This window comes from Limulus polyphemus, unplaced genomic scaffold (genome assembly GCF_000517525.1).
Source record: "Limulus polyphemus unplaced genomic scaffold, Limulus_polyphemus-2.1.2 Scaffold23, whole genome shotgun sequence".
Classification (NCBI taxonomy): Eukaryota; Metazoa; Arthropoda; class Merostomata; order Xiphosura; family Limulidae; genus Limulus; species Limulus polyphemus.
Window position 1 is genome coordinate 1,608,035 of NW_013665633.1, and position 17,344 is coordinate 1,625,378.

Below are 17,344 nucleotides of genomic sequence, written 5' to 3' on the forward strand. Positions count from 1 at the left end.
ACATAGTACGGTTGAAATACTATTCATTCACACTCTTCTATTTCTTAAAAATCCCTACGTTTTAAGGTAAATTTTCATTATTTGGATTGCGTCGCGTTCCTTCGTGGCTCAACAACCGTTGAGTAATTCTTTATGTACTTGGGTGTGCCCTGACTAAGAATAGAAACAGTAGAAAGTGAATGCCTCAATATTTCATCAAGTAGTTCAACTTTCTGTCGGGAAGTTTGCTTCATAAGCCTTGATAGGCAAAAAGTTCATTGCTAATATATATATATATATACACACACACACACACCACGTATATGTGTGTGTGTGTTGTTTTATGTATTTAAAGTAGGCATTTATTTACACACAACAAAAATCAATTTAACAATGCAAGTACTTGTTTTTTCTGATATGTATGTAGAAGCTAAGATTACAAGAGCGGTCCACAAGGGGTGGGTGGGGGCATGACATCATAATACATAATAATTAATTTTCATGTTTTTCAAGTATTTTAATTGATTTAATATTCTTGTAAAGCCTTTCCTTCGTTGAAAAACTTTACAACCCCACATCCTTAAGCAATTATTAAGAGCCCATAAGGTGGCTTTATAGAGCATTACTAGTATCTGTAAAAATATTTCCTAGCTGACATATATTTAGAAGCTAAGTTTGCAAGAACGGTCCACAAGGGAGCCATGACATCGTAATACATACCCATAGATGGGCTTATTATAAGTTACAGATTTTATTTCGTATGATCTTAGCAAGAAAGATAATCCGAATACCATCAAAGCTCCTCTTCGGGCATAATTTAGTCTTTTCATTTTAAAACATGCTACATAATGTATTTTCAGCAAAGATTACGGATTTTCGTGTATTTATTTAGTTATTACATGTATACAGAAACTTTGTTATATATAATATATAATTAAGCCCTCTGTGAAGATCATTTCATTGTATTTGTGGAATAATAATTAACTAGAACAAAAATATTGATGTTTATACAATATATAGTTCCTTTATATAGAACGTTGAGTTATCAGTTTCAATTTAATAAGGTAGTCAATTATTCATATTCCGTACGAGGGATTTATGTTCTTTAACTCACAATTTGATTGTTTGTAATTTCGCGCAAAGCTACACTAGGGTTATCTGCGCTAGCCGTCCCTAAGTTATCAGTTTAAGACAAGAGGGAGGGCAGCTAGTCATCACCACGCACCGCCAATTCTTGGGCTACTTTATTTACCAACGAATAGTGGGATTGGCCGTCGCGTTGTAACGCCCTTACAGTTGAAAGGGCTAGCATGTTTGGTGTGACGGGGATTCGAACCCGCAGATTGCGAGTCGAGCTCCCTAACCACCTGGCCATGCCGGGCCTTAATTCACGATAATACCCACATGCCATTCTGGTCTTTCACCAACTAAATCAAATAATGACGTCCAGTTAGGTCACGGATAGTATAATAGAATAGTACACCAACTGATAGACTCCTGCTTGTTTCAAACCCTACATAAAACGTCTAGTTTGAGTTTTAACATCAGGAATGTGACAACAATAAATCAGCAACTAGTGTAATTTTCACATATCGAAGCTGAACCTTCTATTCATGAAGTAATAGCCAAAAATTGATTTTTAATTGATTCTGTGGCTAGATTTTGTTTTTGTTTGTTTGTTTTGTTTGTCTGCGCTAGAGGTCCCTAATTTAGCAGTGTAAGACTAGAGGGAAGGCAGCTAGTCATCACCACCCACCGCCAACTCTTGGGCTACTCTCTTACCAACGAATAGTGGGATTGACCGTCACATTATAACGCCCCCACGGCTGAAAGGGCGACCATGTTTGGTGTGACGGGGATTCGAACACGCGACCCTCAGATTGCGAGTCGAGAGCCCTAACCACCTGGCCATGCCGGGTCCTGTGGCTAAATAATTCTACTATAGTGAATTAAATAAGTTTTTCTGGAAATCCATAACTAGGCGAAATGAGTAGTAAAACACCGCATTCTGTAGAAAAAGATATGTCTGCAGTTTACGTGTATTTTACTATAAATATTTGACCTATTGATTTCTTATGCTTCTCCAAATTTCGGCGTTAATCATGTAACTTTTATGGTTCTTTAGTTTTTGAGACTGATCACATGTAGGCTTTAAAAAGTAAGTTAAGAGAAAGACTGGGAACCATTATGTGCTGTCTATCAATATATTTAAAAATAATAATCTTTCGTGCATTGTTTGCAATAATCGTTTAAACTGTCAAAAACAGCTTCGCAATTCATTATAGAAAAATATTTTAATACTAATACCACTGATGAATGGTTTCCCGATGTCTAATTGTAGGCGTGTTTGTCTGTATGTGGGCGAATATGTTAGTGTGGGTGAGGGGTTATGTGAGTGGTTGGTTCCATTATAATTTTAGAATTGCGGTAGTGCATTTTCTGTTACTATATAGTCATTTCTAGAGTTAGGTTGCGACCTTTTTTACGCTAATGTCAACCATGTATTTATCAGTGAATAAAAACTGAGTTATACGAGTATTCGCCACGTATTTTACGTCTTACATGACAAGGACAGCTTGGCATGAGATATGAGGTTAGTAAAAACAAGGTGGTGCTCTCAACTCATGCCAATTAGCTAGTATTATAACCAATAAAAAGACACATCAACAAAGGAGAGTGCTTTAGCTACCTTTAATGTTGTTAGTTTTATCTTAATAAGATACAAGCAGACGAACAAGAGTGAATGGTTTAGCTACAAATGTTATTAGTTTTATCTTAATAAGATACAAACAGACGAACAAGAGTGAATGGTTTAGCTACAAATGTTATTAGTTTTATCTTAATAAGATACAAACAGACGAACAAGAGTGAATGGTTTAGCTACAAATGTTGTTAGTTTTATCTTAATAAGATACAAACAGACGAACAAGAGTGAATGGTTTAGCTACAAATGTTGTTAGCTTTATCTTAATAAGATACAAACAGACGAACAAGAGTGAATGGTTTAGCTACAAATGTTGTTAGCTTTATCTTACTAAGATACAAGCAGACGAACAAGAGTGAGTGGTTTAGCTACCTTTAATGTTGTTAGTTTTATATTAATGTGATGCTAACAGACGGATAAAAGTGAACACTTTAGCTTCTCTTTATGTTGTCAGGTTTATATGAATGAGATATGAACAAGCAGATGGACAAGAACAAACGCTTTAGCCAGACATGTTGTTAGATTTATGTGAATAAGATGCGAACAAACATATGGACAAGAATAAAAGCTTTATAAAATCTTCATGTTGTCAAATTTAGTTTTTTATTTCAACAGTAGTTACTTCTAAACGAGGTAATGGGTTAAAATATGAAATACATTTGGTTCAACTGAATGCTTAAGTCCTCTACCATGATTAGCTGAATACAGTGGTTTCTAGTTGTGTCAGCCTAACTAGATCAATGATAAGAAATGTTATAGAAATGAGTCTTATAAGCCTCTCGTTATGAAACAGTACAAAGGTGTGTGTACAGCTGACATCCATTCCAAGCTGTTTCTCAAACCTACAAAATATATTTCTCGTTGTGAAAAAGTATAGGTATTATCGATCTAATTGGGTTCATGAGCGCTGATATGGCTCGAAACTGTAGTACTCGCCTGATCATGGTATGGAATTTATCCGATATGAGCAGTTGTGTTTATACTTCAATTTCAGACTTTACCACCGCAAGGCGAACAGACTCCATCCATAGCCGCAAAATTAAATATATTTCGCTTTGTAAGAATGCAAATATAGATGTGTGGGCAAACAAGGTCTGCACAATATAATAGTTTATTGTTCAAACATTGCTATGTGTATAGAAAGCTTAAACACCGGGTAAGTTGTTGAAAAAAGAAATTGTTTTTTCAATCTCATTCCGTCCTTAAAACCTACGCTAACAGTTTACAGTTGGTAATTGATAAACCTTGTAAAATATTCTGAACCAAAAAATGTGTTTAGGAAGCAAAAGTAGAACATTTATTTTTTGATAATAAAATTTCGAAAAATAGTTCGTTTGTTTTTTGTTTTGTTTTTTAAAAACTTACATAATGGGCTATAACTGCTTTGTGTCCAACAGAAGTTTGCGTTATGGGCCCTATAGCTTACCGCCAAGCTACCTTAAGTAATTCATAGTTTGCTGACAGTCGTCAATCTGGCGATGATTTGTGTGTTATTAAGCACAAAACTACCCAAATAGGTTATTTGTGATGTGTTCACTGTGAATATTGATGCCCGAATTTTAGCGTTATAATCCCTCGATTTAGTAATTTTGTTTTATTATACAAAATATAATTTAAATATATAGATACATCACATATATATGATGTGGGAATATTTTGGACATAATAATAAAATACATAAAACTTCTAGAATAAATGTTGTGTTGTACTAATCCAGTCTCAAGGAAGGATTTTTATTGTTTTAAATAATATTTGACCATCATTCTAAAAAATACATAAAAATAAATCAAAATTAACTGAGCTCTACAGAAAAGATATAGGGGTCCGGCATGGTCAGGTGGTTAAGGCACTCGACTCGCAATCTGAGGGTCGCGGGTTCGAATCCCTGTCACACCAAACATGCTCGCCCTTTCAGCCGTGGGAGCGTTATAATGTGACGGTCACTCCCACTATTCGTTGGTATAAGATATTATAAGATGGTATAAGATTTACACTGATAAATTAGGGACGGCTAGCGCAGATAGCCCTCGTGTAGCTTTGCGCGAAATTAAAACAAAAACAAACAAAAGATATAGAAATATACAAAACAAGAGATCATTATTTACGTTAATATTTTTCTTTACACGCATTAGCTGTAGTTGTGCGCCAAACAAAAGAGTAGTCACAGTTGAAGGATTGAAACAAAGCTGTAAATGTCTTACTTGTATATTATAATGATTACCGAGCGAATAAAATCAAAGTAAATGTGTTTCTCACTGTTTTCAAGTATTTCGGGTTAAAGATAAATATTCGGCTATCTAAATGTGGATTTTTTTAATGCATATTTGTATTGTACAAATTTTAAAAGATTATGGCTAAGGGGACTCAGGGGAGGGCTCGAGCCCTCCCATTTGTTGTGTACATGTTCACCAAATATTCTCATGTGATTCAAATAGTTCGACAGCAGCTGTTAGGCAAACTATTAATTGATTTTCAAAGGATTAGTCGATCTACGTTCAATATCTAGCTTATAAATCTGTTCACGTAACAAAAGTTTCTTCCAATGAATAAAAAATCCAATCTAATTCTTTCACTTCTGAGAAAGACTTTAAAGTATTTTATCTATTTGCTTATTAATACTGCGATTTTATTCACCTTTGAGGGGAAATGTTACCGACATCTATTGATTAATAAGTAACTTTTTTAGTACAAGAACAACTCTTTTTTTTTTTTGCATAGCAGACGTTCAAAACATTAATTTTCCATCATAATGTATTATCTTCATAACTGCTTTTCAAAAAAATAATCGCGTTTCTCGTTGTATGACGTCGTCTAAAAAAGCAGAAAAGATTCACGAGTATCTCGCATTTTTATCGGATGTAAAGAAATTTCAAACTGTTACGGTTACAAGAACAGAAGTAATTATCTCAAGCAAATTGGTAGACTTAAAAATTTCACTCTTATTGTTTTCAGAAGAAAAAAAAGGATGTTTCATTTTTTCAGTTTACTAAATTGTCTGTTGTACATCAAAAATTATTTATTTCAATCTAAGAATTTTGAAGTGACTTAAACTGAAAACGAAACCAAGGCTATACAGCTAAGTATGTATGTGTGTATGTTTTAAAAAAATTAGGTCTTAGAAATATAAATATTGAAAAATTCTCACATCTTTAAGTTCTTGAGTTTTGAAAACACGTTTGTATATAATACAACTCTTTTTTTTCTACATGTAAAACAAACAGCACATTTTTCTTATACAGTCTTTCTCAGAATTAATTAATCAAATATTAATGTTTTTTACCTGGCAAAGTTTGACTTATATCACAGGTAGCTGAGGCTGAGGAATTATTCCAAACTAAACATCTTAGCCGTACATTCTAAATATGAGAAAAATAAAGATAAAATGGTCTCGTTTGGGAACAAAACGCACATCCGTTCAACAGCGACCTCATTTGAATAAATTCACTCTATCAAAGGTGACAAAATTAAATTTAATAATTTTGAAGCTGGTCGTATAAAGAAAATCACCTTTCTTATTGTTCGTTTGTTTTTTGATGATAAAACTCTGATTTGCATAATTTAATCGAAATATTTGAATTTTAAAATCCATTGCTCGCGCAAAATATTAAACTGAAACTAAGAGTGTGTAAAATATGCAAGGCAATATCTTTACTTTTTAATGCCTTTTACAACTCTTATATAAATGAGGATCTATCAATTGTTATAATTACACGTTTTGCATCTCTTTTTCCAGGTTGGTTGTCGATCTTTACTTTATGGTTTTGAGATAGTTGCGGTTTATCACAATAAGGTTTATACTAATAGATTAATGAAAGGTAATGTAAATGTCACTCGCCACAATGATTTTGCTAAGTTCTGCTCTTACAGCTTAAATATTATGGAACAAGATCTCTCTTTCGATCTGGTTGCGGCTCACGTTTTTGTAACATTTGCGACGTTACGGTTACGCAGGCAGTTGTGATTCTCTGCTTTAAATCTTCCAGGTTATTTGGACGTGTGATAAACACCGAAAAATGTAAGATCAAGCGGGCGTTTAGAATCCTTAAATAACATAATCATTTCCATACATTTTTACAAAGTTACTTACTTCCCAACCTATTGTTGTAACAAAAGAAAAATGGAAAAACATAAATATTATAGAAAGGACGTGATTTAGAAAGAGCATGATGCACGTCTTTTGTATTACCCTGTATGAAAAGGCCAAGAAGAATCATGCTAAGATGAGGTTGGTTTGTCTTTAGCAGACGTTAAAATTCTCAAGAAGATTGAGTTCTCTTCGATCCGTTGCTTCACTAGTGATCCAAATATCTGATAAAACTCTGGAATTTTTTAACATTAAAACTGAAAGCGAATAAAACCTTAAAATCAGCGAGATTACTAAATGTCAATTTGGAGCTATTATTATATTATAAGGAGTCCATAATTTTTTATCATTTGTAAACATCTGGCATTATTTGTTTCTAAAATAGAATGATTTAATTGATAATAACAGCATATGCTGGTTTTTAGCACTATGAATTGCTGAAAAGTAATTTTCTATTGAGAGTATTAGTTTTTACACGGTTACTTCCTTGAACGTGCCAGATATCACTTCCAAAATTAAAACGAAGTTAAAACGCAATACTGAATGGGCCACCAGTAACTCAACAATATGAGTAGTTACCTCATCTTTTGCGCAACACATTGCCAGAGGTTGCTACATGCGTGTCGACCTCAGGGGAGGGGGTAGGAAGTAGAGATAATTACGTCACCAGAGAGGGTGCGTTGCTAAACCGCCATGACAGACGAAGTGAAACCAGAAGGCGCAGTAATCTTAGAGAGGTGTGATATCATAGTTCGATACCAGAAGGCCTATTCTTATAGACGGATTGGTTTACTAAGGTTTATAAGCATATATTTAATCATACTATTATATTTCATAACCATTTATCTTACACGAGTTTTACAAAAGTGGGCACTTTACTTCCACATATGATTACGTCATCAATGTCTAGATTTAATTATGTTAAAAACCATTGTTTTGACGACAATCTTACCGTTCATCGGATTTTAACAAATCTGCTGTTATCCATTAGTTAAATGAGATCACAACTTACGTTTTTGTTTTCAATTATATATATATATATATTTGTATTATACGTATTTTCCAAGGGTGGGCAATGTTACTAAGGATTGTCTACAGATTTCACCGTACATTTATTACATTTAATTATGTACGTTTGACAAAGATCTTTCTATACTTCCATAGGATAGTACGCAGCACATAGATGTTCTTTTCATTTCCATCTGTGGTTCATTAACACCATGGAGACATTTCTCTCTGACTCATTGGGAATATGTCACAATGAGTTTATCTAAATTCAAAACTCATGAGCTGCAAACTTTCTATATATATATAACGAATGTTTCACTGACTTTAATTTCCACATCTAGTTAATACACTCTGTAATAAACCATTTTGCTACATAATAAATGTGATTAATCATTATTATAGAATAACAACACTTATTATTTTTGATAAATCTTTGAGGACTAAACTTTCTTGGACACATATCGACAACGATAATAAGTATAATATATATAATATTGTCCAAACACACACAGTCGAATGCGATCCTTACAATATTTTTGTTGTTGTAAGTTTACATACAACAGTTCTTCTTCTTGATGACTTTCTTATTTTGAGAGTATGTGTAGGCAGTCCTAATGGATCAAAATATTCTCCTCTCTCATCCTAGCGGCTACCAGATTTATGACTCAGATCCAGATTGACGATCTATATTTGTTTTTTCTGCATGATGGATAGTTGATCACTGGCAAACACACCTTCAAACTTCTTTCACGTACAAAAATCTTGTGAAAGTATCGAATAAATTTCTAAAGTGTTTAAAGCTTCTGTCAGATAATGTTCCAATTTAATAACAACGGGGACCTCATTGATCAAATGACAACCAATGCAATAGCAGTAGAAATAATGAAGGACCATCTTGAAAATAAAAAGAAACCAAAACCTACAAGGATATGTGACACGTGTATTTTTAGTGTCAAGAAAGAGTATTGTGAAGTTTATAAAATAATACATGGTACAATGATTTTTGAAGAAGGAGGATGCCATCACGATGATTTGTGTTCCCAAAGATATTTCAGACATTTAGTATGTACTGTATCTAATTGTTATGATATTGAATGAGTGTAATAAATCTTAACTAAAATGTTTAGGCAAACAAAACCTTTATCCTGTCATTGATTCAAAAGTGCCATAAAATAAACCTCCTGCTGCTGTTAGATAAATCAGAACTGACCTTTGTCATGTAGTTATCAGTGACCTCAACATATATCCTTTGAAAACTTCATCTAATATATGTAGCAACACTGCTTCAAATTATGTTTTAGTTTCAAAGCATTATAACATGAGATATTTAAAATAATAATTAGACATTAATGTATAATGAAATCTCATACATTTCACATGTTTAAGTAGATATTAAAGCTAGAATTGAATAAATCTTTCATTTGAAAATTATTCTTAACCGACTAACACAGTTGGAACATTTGACCATTTGTTGAGTGTTGAGTAGGAATAATACAATAATTGTACAATAACTGAAATCTCCCGTCAAATACTTAGAACATACATTTAGTGCTTTGTACCACTATGCAAAGTGATAGAATTGTGTTTACTGACTTTTAAATTCAGTGACGTAGAAAAACTCTTGTTAAAGTATGGTGAACATTAAATTTATGTAGAAAATATGTGATTATGCAGAGGTTGAACCATTTATTTTCAATATTAAGTATATTTTAAATACATAGATACCGACGATGTATGATAATTGACTTTTCTTTTATGCGAAATATACTTGGCCAACTCGGAACTAAGCTTTTCTCATTAGCACATGTTGGGCAAGAACCATTCTCTCCTTTCTATATCTTCTTTTTCTCTGTCCACCCTTCCCACTTGACGAGCTTTGTATTTGTTAACAGACAAAGATTAGATAGCTTGGCGTCAGTAATGTGTGTGTGTGTGTGTGTTGGTGATATTTCATAATAGTGTTTGGAAAATTTCAATGTTTTATGAAATTTTAATAGAAAATGGATGGATAAACAATAAGTCATGAATTTATTATATTTAATTGTATCAAAATAAATTAGCCTCATTCAAATATTGGATAATATGTATGTTAGATTAGATGTATCATTGACTTGTGAAAGTGAAACAGCAGATGTCCAACATAACATTGTCTGAAAGAAGCTATGAACACTTTAGAAATTTATTTCATACTTTCACAAGATTTATGCGCGTGAAAGAAGTTTGGAGTTGTGCTTGTCATCGATCAACTACCTGATCATACAGAAAAACAATTGTATATCGTCAATCTGGATTCGAGTCATAAATCTGGTAGCCACTGGGATGGGAAAAGAGAATCTTTTGATCCATTAGGACTGCCTCCACATACTGTCAACATAAGAAAATCATCAAGAAGAACTATTCAATGTAAAATTACTACAACAAAAAATACTGTAAGGTCTGTATTCATCTGTGAGGGTCCGGCATGGCCAGGTGGTTAGGGCACTCGGCTCACAATCTGAGGGTCGCGGGTTAGAATCCCTGTCACACCAAACATGCTCGCCCTTTCAGCCATGGGAGCATTATAATGTGATGGTCAATCCCACTATTCGTTGGTAAAAGAGTAGCCCAAGAGTTGGCGGTGGGTGGGGATGACTAGCTGCCTTCCCTCTAGTCTTACACTGCTAAATTAGGGATGGCTAGCTCAGATAGCCCTCGTGTAGCTTTGTACAAAATTCAAAAACAAACAAACAACCATCTGTGAGTTTGTGGACAATATTGTATATATTATACTTATCATCGTTGTCGATATGTGGACAATATTGTAAATGTTATACTTATCATCATTGTCAATATGTGTCCATGAAAGCTCAGTCTGCAAAGATTTGTGAAAAAAGATACGTTTTATTCTATAATAGTGATTAATCACATTTATTATGCGTTGTTTATAAATTTACTTGTTCCTGCTATTAGCAGGGTTACATTGGTTCTACTAAAAGAAAGTTAAGAACAAGCATAAAATAACAAACTAGTGCAAGATCTCTAGTTTAGTCCAACATATTTATATATGCCCTTGGTCAGTTTGACGTTCCTGTCCATTCTAGTTTGTTTAAGAGTTTGGCAAAGGTCAGCGATGAACAAACACTCCGTATCAAGGAGTGATTTATAAACTGAAGCCCGAGATCAATGTTCTGTTTGTACCTTGTTGTTGAAACTTTAGTGATGTAGTGCCTGTTGTTTAATATTTTTTAATACAATACCATTTACTTTTAGTATCACATTGAGATAGGAGGATGCTGTCGTAATAACGTTTCTTTATATTTCTCATTATAGTTGATAATTTATTTGTATATATAGTATACTTATTTTTATCATCAGAACTACAGTTAATTTAGCGTTATAAGTCAATTTATTTTTCTTTCTATTTATATATCTTATGTAATTATATATCCACTTTTTAGTCTTAATACTTCTGTCTTCTGTTTTACATACTACATTTCTTGTAATTTCAAATAAACAACTATTATAATAACTCAAATTGTTTTAAGAAATATTCATAAACTTCATTCACATCCTGGATTCTATACAATATATCCCAATTTACAGCACTTAATTTATTCTCTAATTCTTTTTATATTAACGTCATTAATGTTTCAGTACGCTATTTATTTAGTTTCTGATATATTAAATGAATCGGTTAAATAAATAAAATGGAGAATAATTGTTTGAATTTCTCGCAAAGGTACGCGAGGGCTATCTGCGCTAACCTTCCCTAATCTAGCAGTGAAAGACTAGAGGGAAGGCAGCTAGTCATCACCACCCACCGCCAAATCTTGGGCTACTCTTTTACCAACGAATAGTGGGATTGACCATCACATTATAATGCCCTCATGGCTGAAAGGGCGAGCATGTTAGGTGGGACGGTGATTCGAACCCGCGACCCTCTGATTACGAGTCGATCACCCTAACCACCTGGTCATGCAGGGATGGAAAATAATGATCAGTTTATAAAAGACAAGACAATTAATCTTTTCAAAATTAAATAATGCATACTTCTCTCTCTCTCTCTCTCTTTCACTCTTGCTGGTAAATTTAAATTGGTTATTATTTATTTTAACTGCAATAAACTACATCAAAAAATATTTACATAAAAATTTTACTAGTTTCAGACATTATTATTGAAATCCCTGCTATAATTAATGAGTAATGATTCTTATTTAATATAATTAAAATGTTCTCATATGTTTTCCACAAATATTTGCACATCACATTCAGGTGGCTTATATACACACAACCCAAATAATAATATTTAATTTGTATGACTATAAATTCTAGATTTTTATTCATTATTAAAAATTTTTGACAAACATCAAAATAAATTTCCTATTTATTATAAATTACAATTCCAGCCACCTTTCTTGTCTTGCCTATTGAAAAACAAGGAAAGTAACCTTAAATATTGAACATTGTATCACAGCCCTTTTGCCAAGTTTCTACCAAACAAGTATACAAATATACTGTTATTCACAAACGGCCTCATCCCTACTTTTTCTTAAACTTCTAGCATTACAATATAATATATTGAGAAACCAGAAAAGTCACTTACGTTTTGTTCAATTTGATCAATATCAATAGTTATCAAGACACAGGGTAGTGTGTCGTGCGCCCAAAACAACATGCAGGACACACTGTATTTTATTAACAGGAGTGTTAGTTTAGCAATTTTCCGCTTCCTGTAGCTCGGATTATGGTAATCCAAACTATTATATATTTTCAGAGGATGTGTTCGACTGAACCCTTACTTCACGTGCCATATTTCAAGGCAATCCATTAAGAAATACATGAGATATAAAATGTCCAATTTTGCTTGAATTTTTCCTTATTTTTTTTCATTCGCACCGAAAATACGGAAATTTTTATTTCATAGAAAAACATACTTTCATGGATTTTTTTTTCAAATTTGAGACACTGATAGGTCTTTAAAACCTACAATTACGTGTCAAATTTGGTCTAAATTTAAGCCACATATGCAAAGTTATTCAACAAAAACCGCTCAATTTGGACCAAAATATTTGCGCATGCCTACGCAAAAAAAAAAAAAATCACGTGAGCTATCTGTCTGAACTTTTATTATAACTTCACCTAAGTTGGACCGTGTTTAGGTTTTTGTCATTCTGATTAAAGATGGCTGATGTATAGCAGCAAAACTACAAGATGAAAGCACGTGTAGATACATAAGAATTGGTTAGGCCAAGCAAACTAGACTAGTTTCACTTTTAGCTGGATCTCTAACTTATCTTTATTACTCAACCCCGATTGGCTAGTGGGGACAATAGTGTATTCCCCTAATACTTCTTCAGGTAACAAATCATCATTGACTAGTATTTCAGTAATATGCTTTTTTGGTTCATTTTTTTTCTCATTGATATTTTAACTTCTAGTTCTAAAACTTTGGTAATTTCGAGTAATTCATTTTTCTTATATTTTTCTAGTTGTTCGAGAGAAGGTGATTCAAGAAAATCTTGATTATCAGACATGATCAAAACTTGTTGGCACTGACAGATATATATTGAATTATGATTTGAATTTGAACTTAGATCAAATTTTGTCTCCGATTTAAATCTAGGACACGAGCCCCCAAATTATTATGTTACGTATTACAATTTCAAATAGTTATTACTGACAATGATTTATATACAAAAGTTTTACAGACTTACAAGCAATATAATGTCTTCTTTCTAGTCTGGAACTTCTTTGATATCTTATCGAGGATTGACGATAAGCGAGTTAATTTCAAGTTGACGTAGGTACAATTCACTTAATATGGAACTAGCTAGCTCTGTGGTCTTCACTGATCACACGCTGATTTTTTTTTAACGATAACGTTAGGTAATGTTTTCGTAAAAGTAATAATGTCTGATGTTAATTCACTGAAGTTAAATGGTTTGTAATGTTCGAAATTTCCCTGGTCAAATATATTAAGTTTTCCGATTAATAAGCATTATAGCAATCACAGTTATAGTTCCCAAAGTTTCTAGCAAACCAATAATAGATACTGTTTTTAGGTGCGTCGCGATGGTTATATTTATAGGCATGTGGAGAGTTTCTCAAAACTTCAGCTTACGTAACAATACTAACACGCTACACTAGTGTTTACGTACACACATATATTGTTGATTCTGACATTCGAGAATCTTCTACAACTTTAGAGAATAGACGAGAATTTCGCAATACATGTTTAACAGTATAAGTTATGTACATTTCTAAATATAAATTCAACTTAAACAAATATCGATATTAAAACATATGTATAATAGTAAATCCGTCACAAGGGTTAAACAAGAGGGGATCCTCAATAGCCGCGGCTGTAATCAGATCTCAAATCGGTCAAGAGATGGAGCTACGAGCAAATATTTTGTACTTGAAAAACTCAGAGCCATTCTATGAGTCGATATACCGTGGCTAAAAATAAAATAATATGTTTCTATTTGTTTGCTATTTAGCACAAAGTTACACAATGGGCTATCTGTTCTCTACCCACCGTGGGAACCTAAACTCAATTTTTAGCGTTATAAACCCTCAGACTTAACGCTGAGCCACCGAGAGGTTGAAATAATGATAAAATATAATATATTAAACATTTGAAGTAATATTATTAATGAAACTAACAAGTCGACTTAAACTTTTATTTTGTTTCAATGAGAGTAACTACCTTTCCACATGTAGAAGCAAAAAAACTTTAGGTAATTATTAGTTTTGTTACGAGGCTTTGTGGGTTTGAATAGTAGTATATAAATTTCAAGCACAGATAAGGCTAATAAAATATATTTGAAAAATATTATTTTTAAAACATAGTACACTAGATTGCTGTCTTGCATTAAATCAACATATTTTATTATTTTTCAATCGGTCAGTTCAAGAAATGATGTTGACTTTTATTTTCCAGAATTGAACAACTGCTACAAAGTCAAGCCCAACAATAAGAAACTTTTCCGAAGAAGGATAGGCCTGTGAGCACGTGTTTTCTATCTCTATTATAGTTAATTGTCTTCAGTTTCAGAGTCGATTAACAAATCTACACTTATAACGCTTGGTGAGAATAATGAACAGTGATATGGAGAAAAAAAGCGTACAAAACCTAAAGGTAAATTTTATCGTTCAGATATTAAGCAAATAAGCCAATGGAAAGTAGTAAACTATGGTCGATTACGCAAACACTACATCAGCGCCACCTAGAGAACAAAGAGAAAATACGTCAATTCCAGTTATATGGACGCCAAGCTATCCGATAGTCTGGCGAGGATATCCATCTAAAACACATTTTTTGTCTCCTGAATACAAATCTCAAAAAGTGGAAGAATTTTATAAATCGTATAATTTCATGACCGGAGTACGAATAGCAGCGACACTAGGCGGATTAATTGCACTCTTCACCTTGTTTTTGTTGTACAAAAGCAAATGTAAGACATATAAAGATTATAAACAGCAACTTGAAGATATTCCAACCTGTAGGAGTGTTGGAGTGGCACAGGAAGAAATTTCAACGAGGGGTTCTGTCAGAAGTGACAATAGCAGCACTGCTTCCGATAGCGGCAGTATTTCTTTGCATCTTGCAGAACCGTTTTCTCCGTGTCCAGATCAGACTGGTATCCCCCTAACAATTTACGTAGAAAACTCATCGTCCCTTTTCCTGCCATCGGATGTTTACATTGAAGAAGATATTCACGTGACGAATGACACTCAATTATACCAAACTGATCAAAATACTTGGATGGCCTGCGAACCCCAACCTAGTGCTAGCTCAACACAAGTTAATAAGTTAAATTCCTGTAGTAATTCGAAAGAATCAGCAGAGTTTTCCGTCACAAACTGCGAAGATGGCAACTCAGAGCGTCCATCTTCTTTAGGTGCCAAGAAAAAGCTGTCAAGTCGCACTCTGTCAGTACGACCTTCTGAACAGACAGAGGGCTCTTTTGTCACTGAAAGGTACAGTAGTAGATCTTCCGTCAAAACTAACGAAGTCCTCTGACAGGTGTCAATGTATCGTCAGCTCCAGAACATGCTTTATGTAATTAGGAGTTCCTAATAATAGCTCAGTTGTAGTCAACCTGTCAAATAATCCCTATTAAACTCTGATATTTAGATATATATATATATATTGTAAAACATGTCTCCAACGCTATTCTAAAGATAACTTAAAATGAATTAATGATTTTTTTGTATTCTTTTATTCGGTGTATATCTTGCATTTGTGATTTTTGTTTTCAAGATGATAACAAGAAATTGTTCGATTTCACCATTTTGATATTTAATAAATATGGGAAGTACGCCGATTAAAATGATAGGTATGTTATCCAAAATGAGAGGAATTGATGAAACGAACAGATCGCTTTATTACATACACTAAACTTGTACCGATAGAGTAGCAAACTAAAAACTTCTTAAATATCGTTTGTTTGTTTTTTTAAATATGTTAATTATGGTAAGATTACTAATGGGATTTGAATTTTTTGTCAAGGCCAACATTCTTAAGCTCAAAAGTCATCTTTTACAGTTTATCTGATTATGAAACATCTAATCTCAATAAATAAATATGTGATTAAGAAATACATCGTCATCTGTCCCTTTATGGCCAACCTACAAGGCTCGAACCATGATGTTCCGCTTAACATGCTTTGCACTTTCAGCTGTACGGGCATTAAAACTATAATAGTTCTTCCCAATATTCAGTTTAGAGTAGCCGAAAAGTCGATGGATGGTTCTGAATAATTTCCCTCTGGCAAGCATTTCTAAATTAAGGATGGCTATGACTGAAACATAGATATCTCTCTAGTCTGGCTGAGATGCCTTTCAGATTGAAGATATCAATACGTCTCCTTTTATTTATATATGTCGTCATGTTCCTCATTTGCTCAATATAGTAAATGAATCTAAGTCAAGAAATGTCCAAACCATAATTTATTATATATATGTCCATAACCCACTCTGAACACGCTTTAAGTGTTAGTCTTTTTTTTGTAACACCAGTTGTTGACGATTTGGTTTAAAAAAATTCAATATCACATACTATATTGAAAACTGAAATCACAAAAAAAATTCGATTTAAAAAATAATGACTTAAACTAAATATCCTAATAACATGTAAATATCATTATTGCATTTGTTTTAACCTCATAGGTCTAAATTAATATTTTCAACCTTAAAACTCCAAAAAGAAGGTAATGATACAATGCTTACAACTTTTACAACAAACAAGAAACTTAATTTAGTATAAATAGTCAGCTAAAACAATGCACTATTAATAAATGTAATATGTTTATGAACTTTTAAATATGATGTTTTAAACAACATATTGAAATAACGATAAGTTTTATTATTACAAAAGATAAATTACACAGGCCTCCGAATTTAAACTTCATACAAGTTGTTTGGTTTTAATAACGGATTTTCCATAACTCAGCTACCCAGGTTTCGAAAATAATATTCTTTTTTTTTTCTATCACGTAAGGGTTTTTTACAGATCAGGAAGAAGAGAAAACTCTTACTTAGATGAAATTATTATTTCGTTTACCACAATGAACATTTTTTTATTA

The 17,344-nt window shown here is 32.9% G+C and overlaps 1 protein-coding gene across 1 annotated transcript in view; it reads left to right on the forward strand.

The window, feature by feature from the left end:
• The window catches only part of LOC111085639, a 53,834-nt gene extending 36,776 nt beyond the window's left edge, over positions 1-17,058 (forward strand). Inside the window, exon 2 of the mRNA XM_022385210.1 lies at positions 14,698-17,058. Coding sequence (XP_022240918.1) covers positions 14,950-15,780 — 831 coding nt within the window. The 5' untranslated portion in view covers positions 14,698-14,949 and the 3' untranslated portion in view covers positions 15,781-17,058. The remainder of the gene's footprint in view (positions 1-14,697) is intronic.
• The last annotated feature ends 286 nt before the right edge of the window (positions 17,059-17,344 follow it).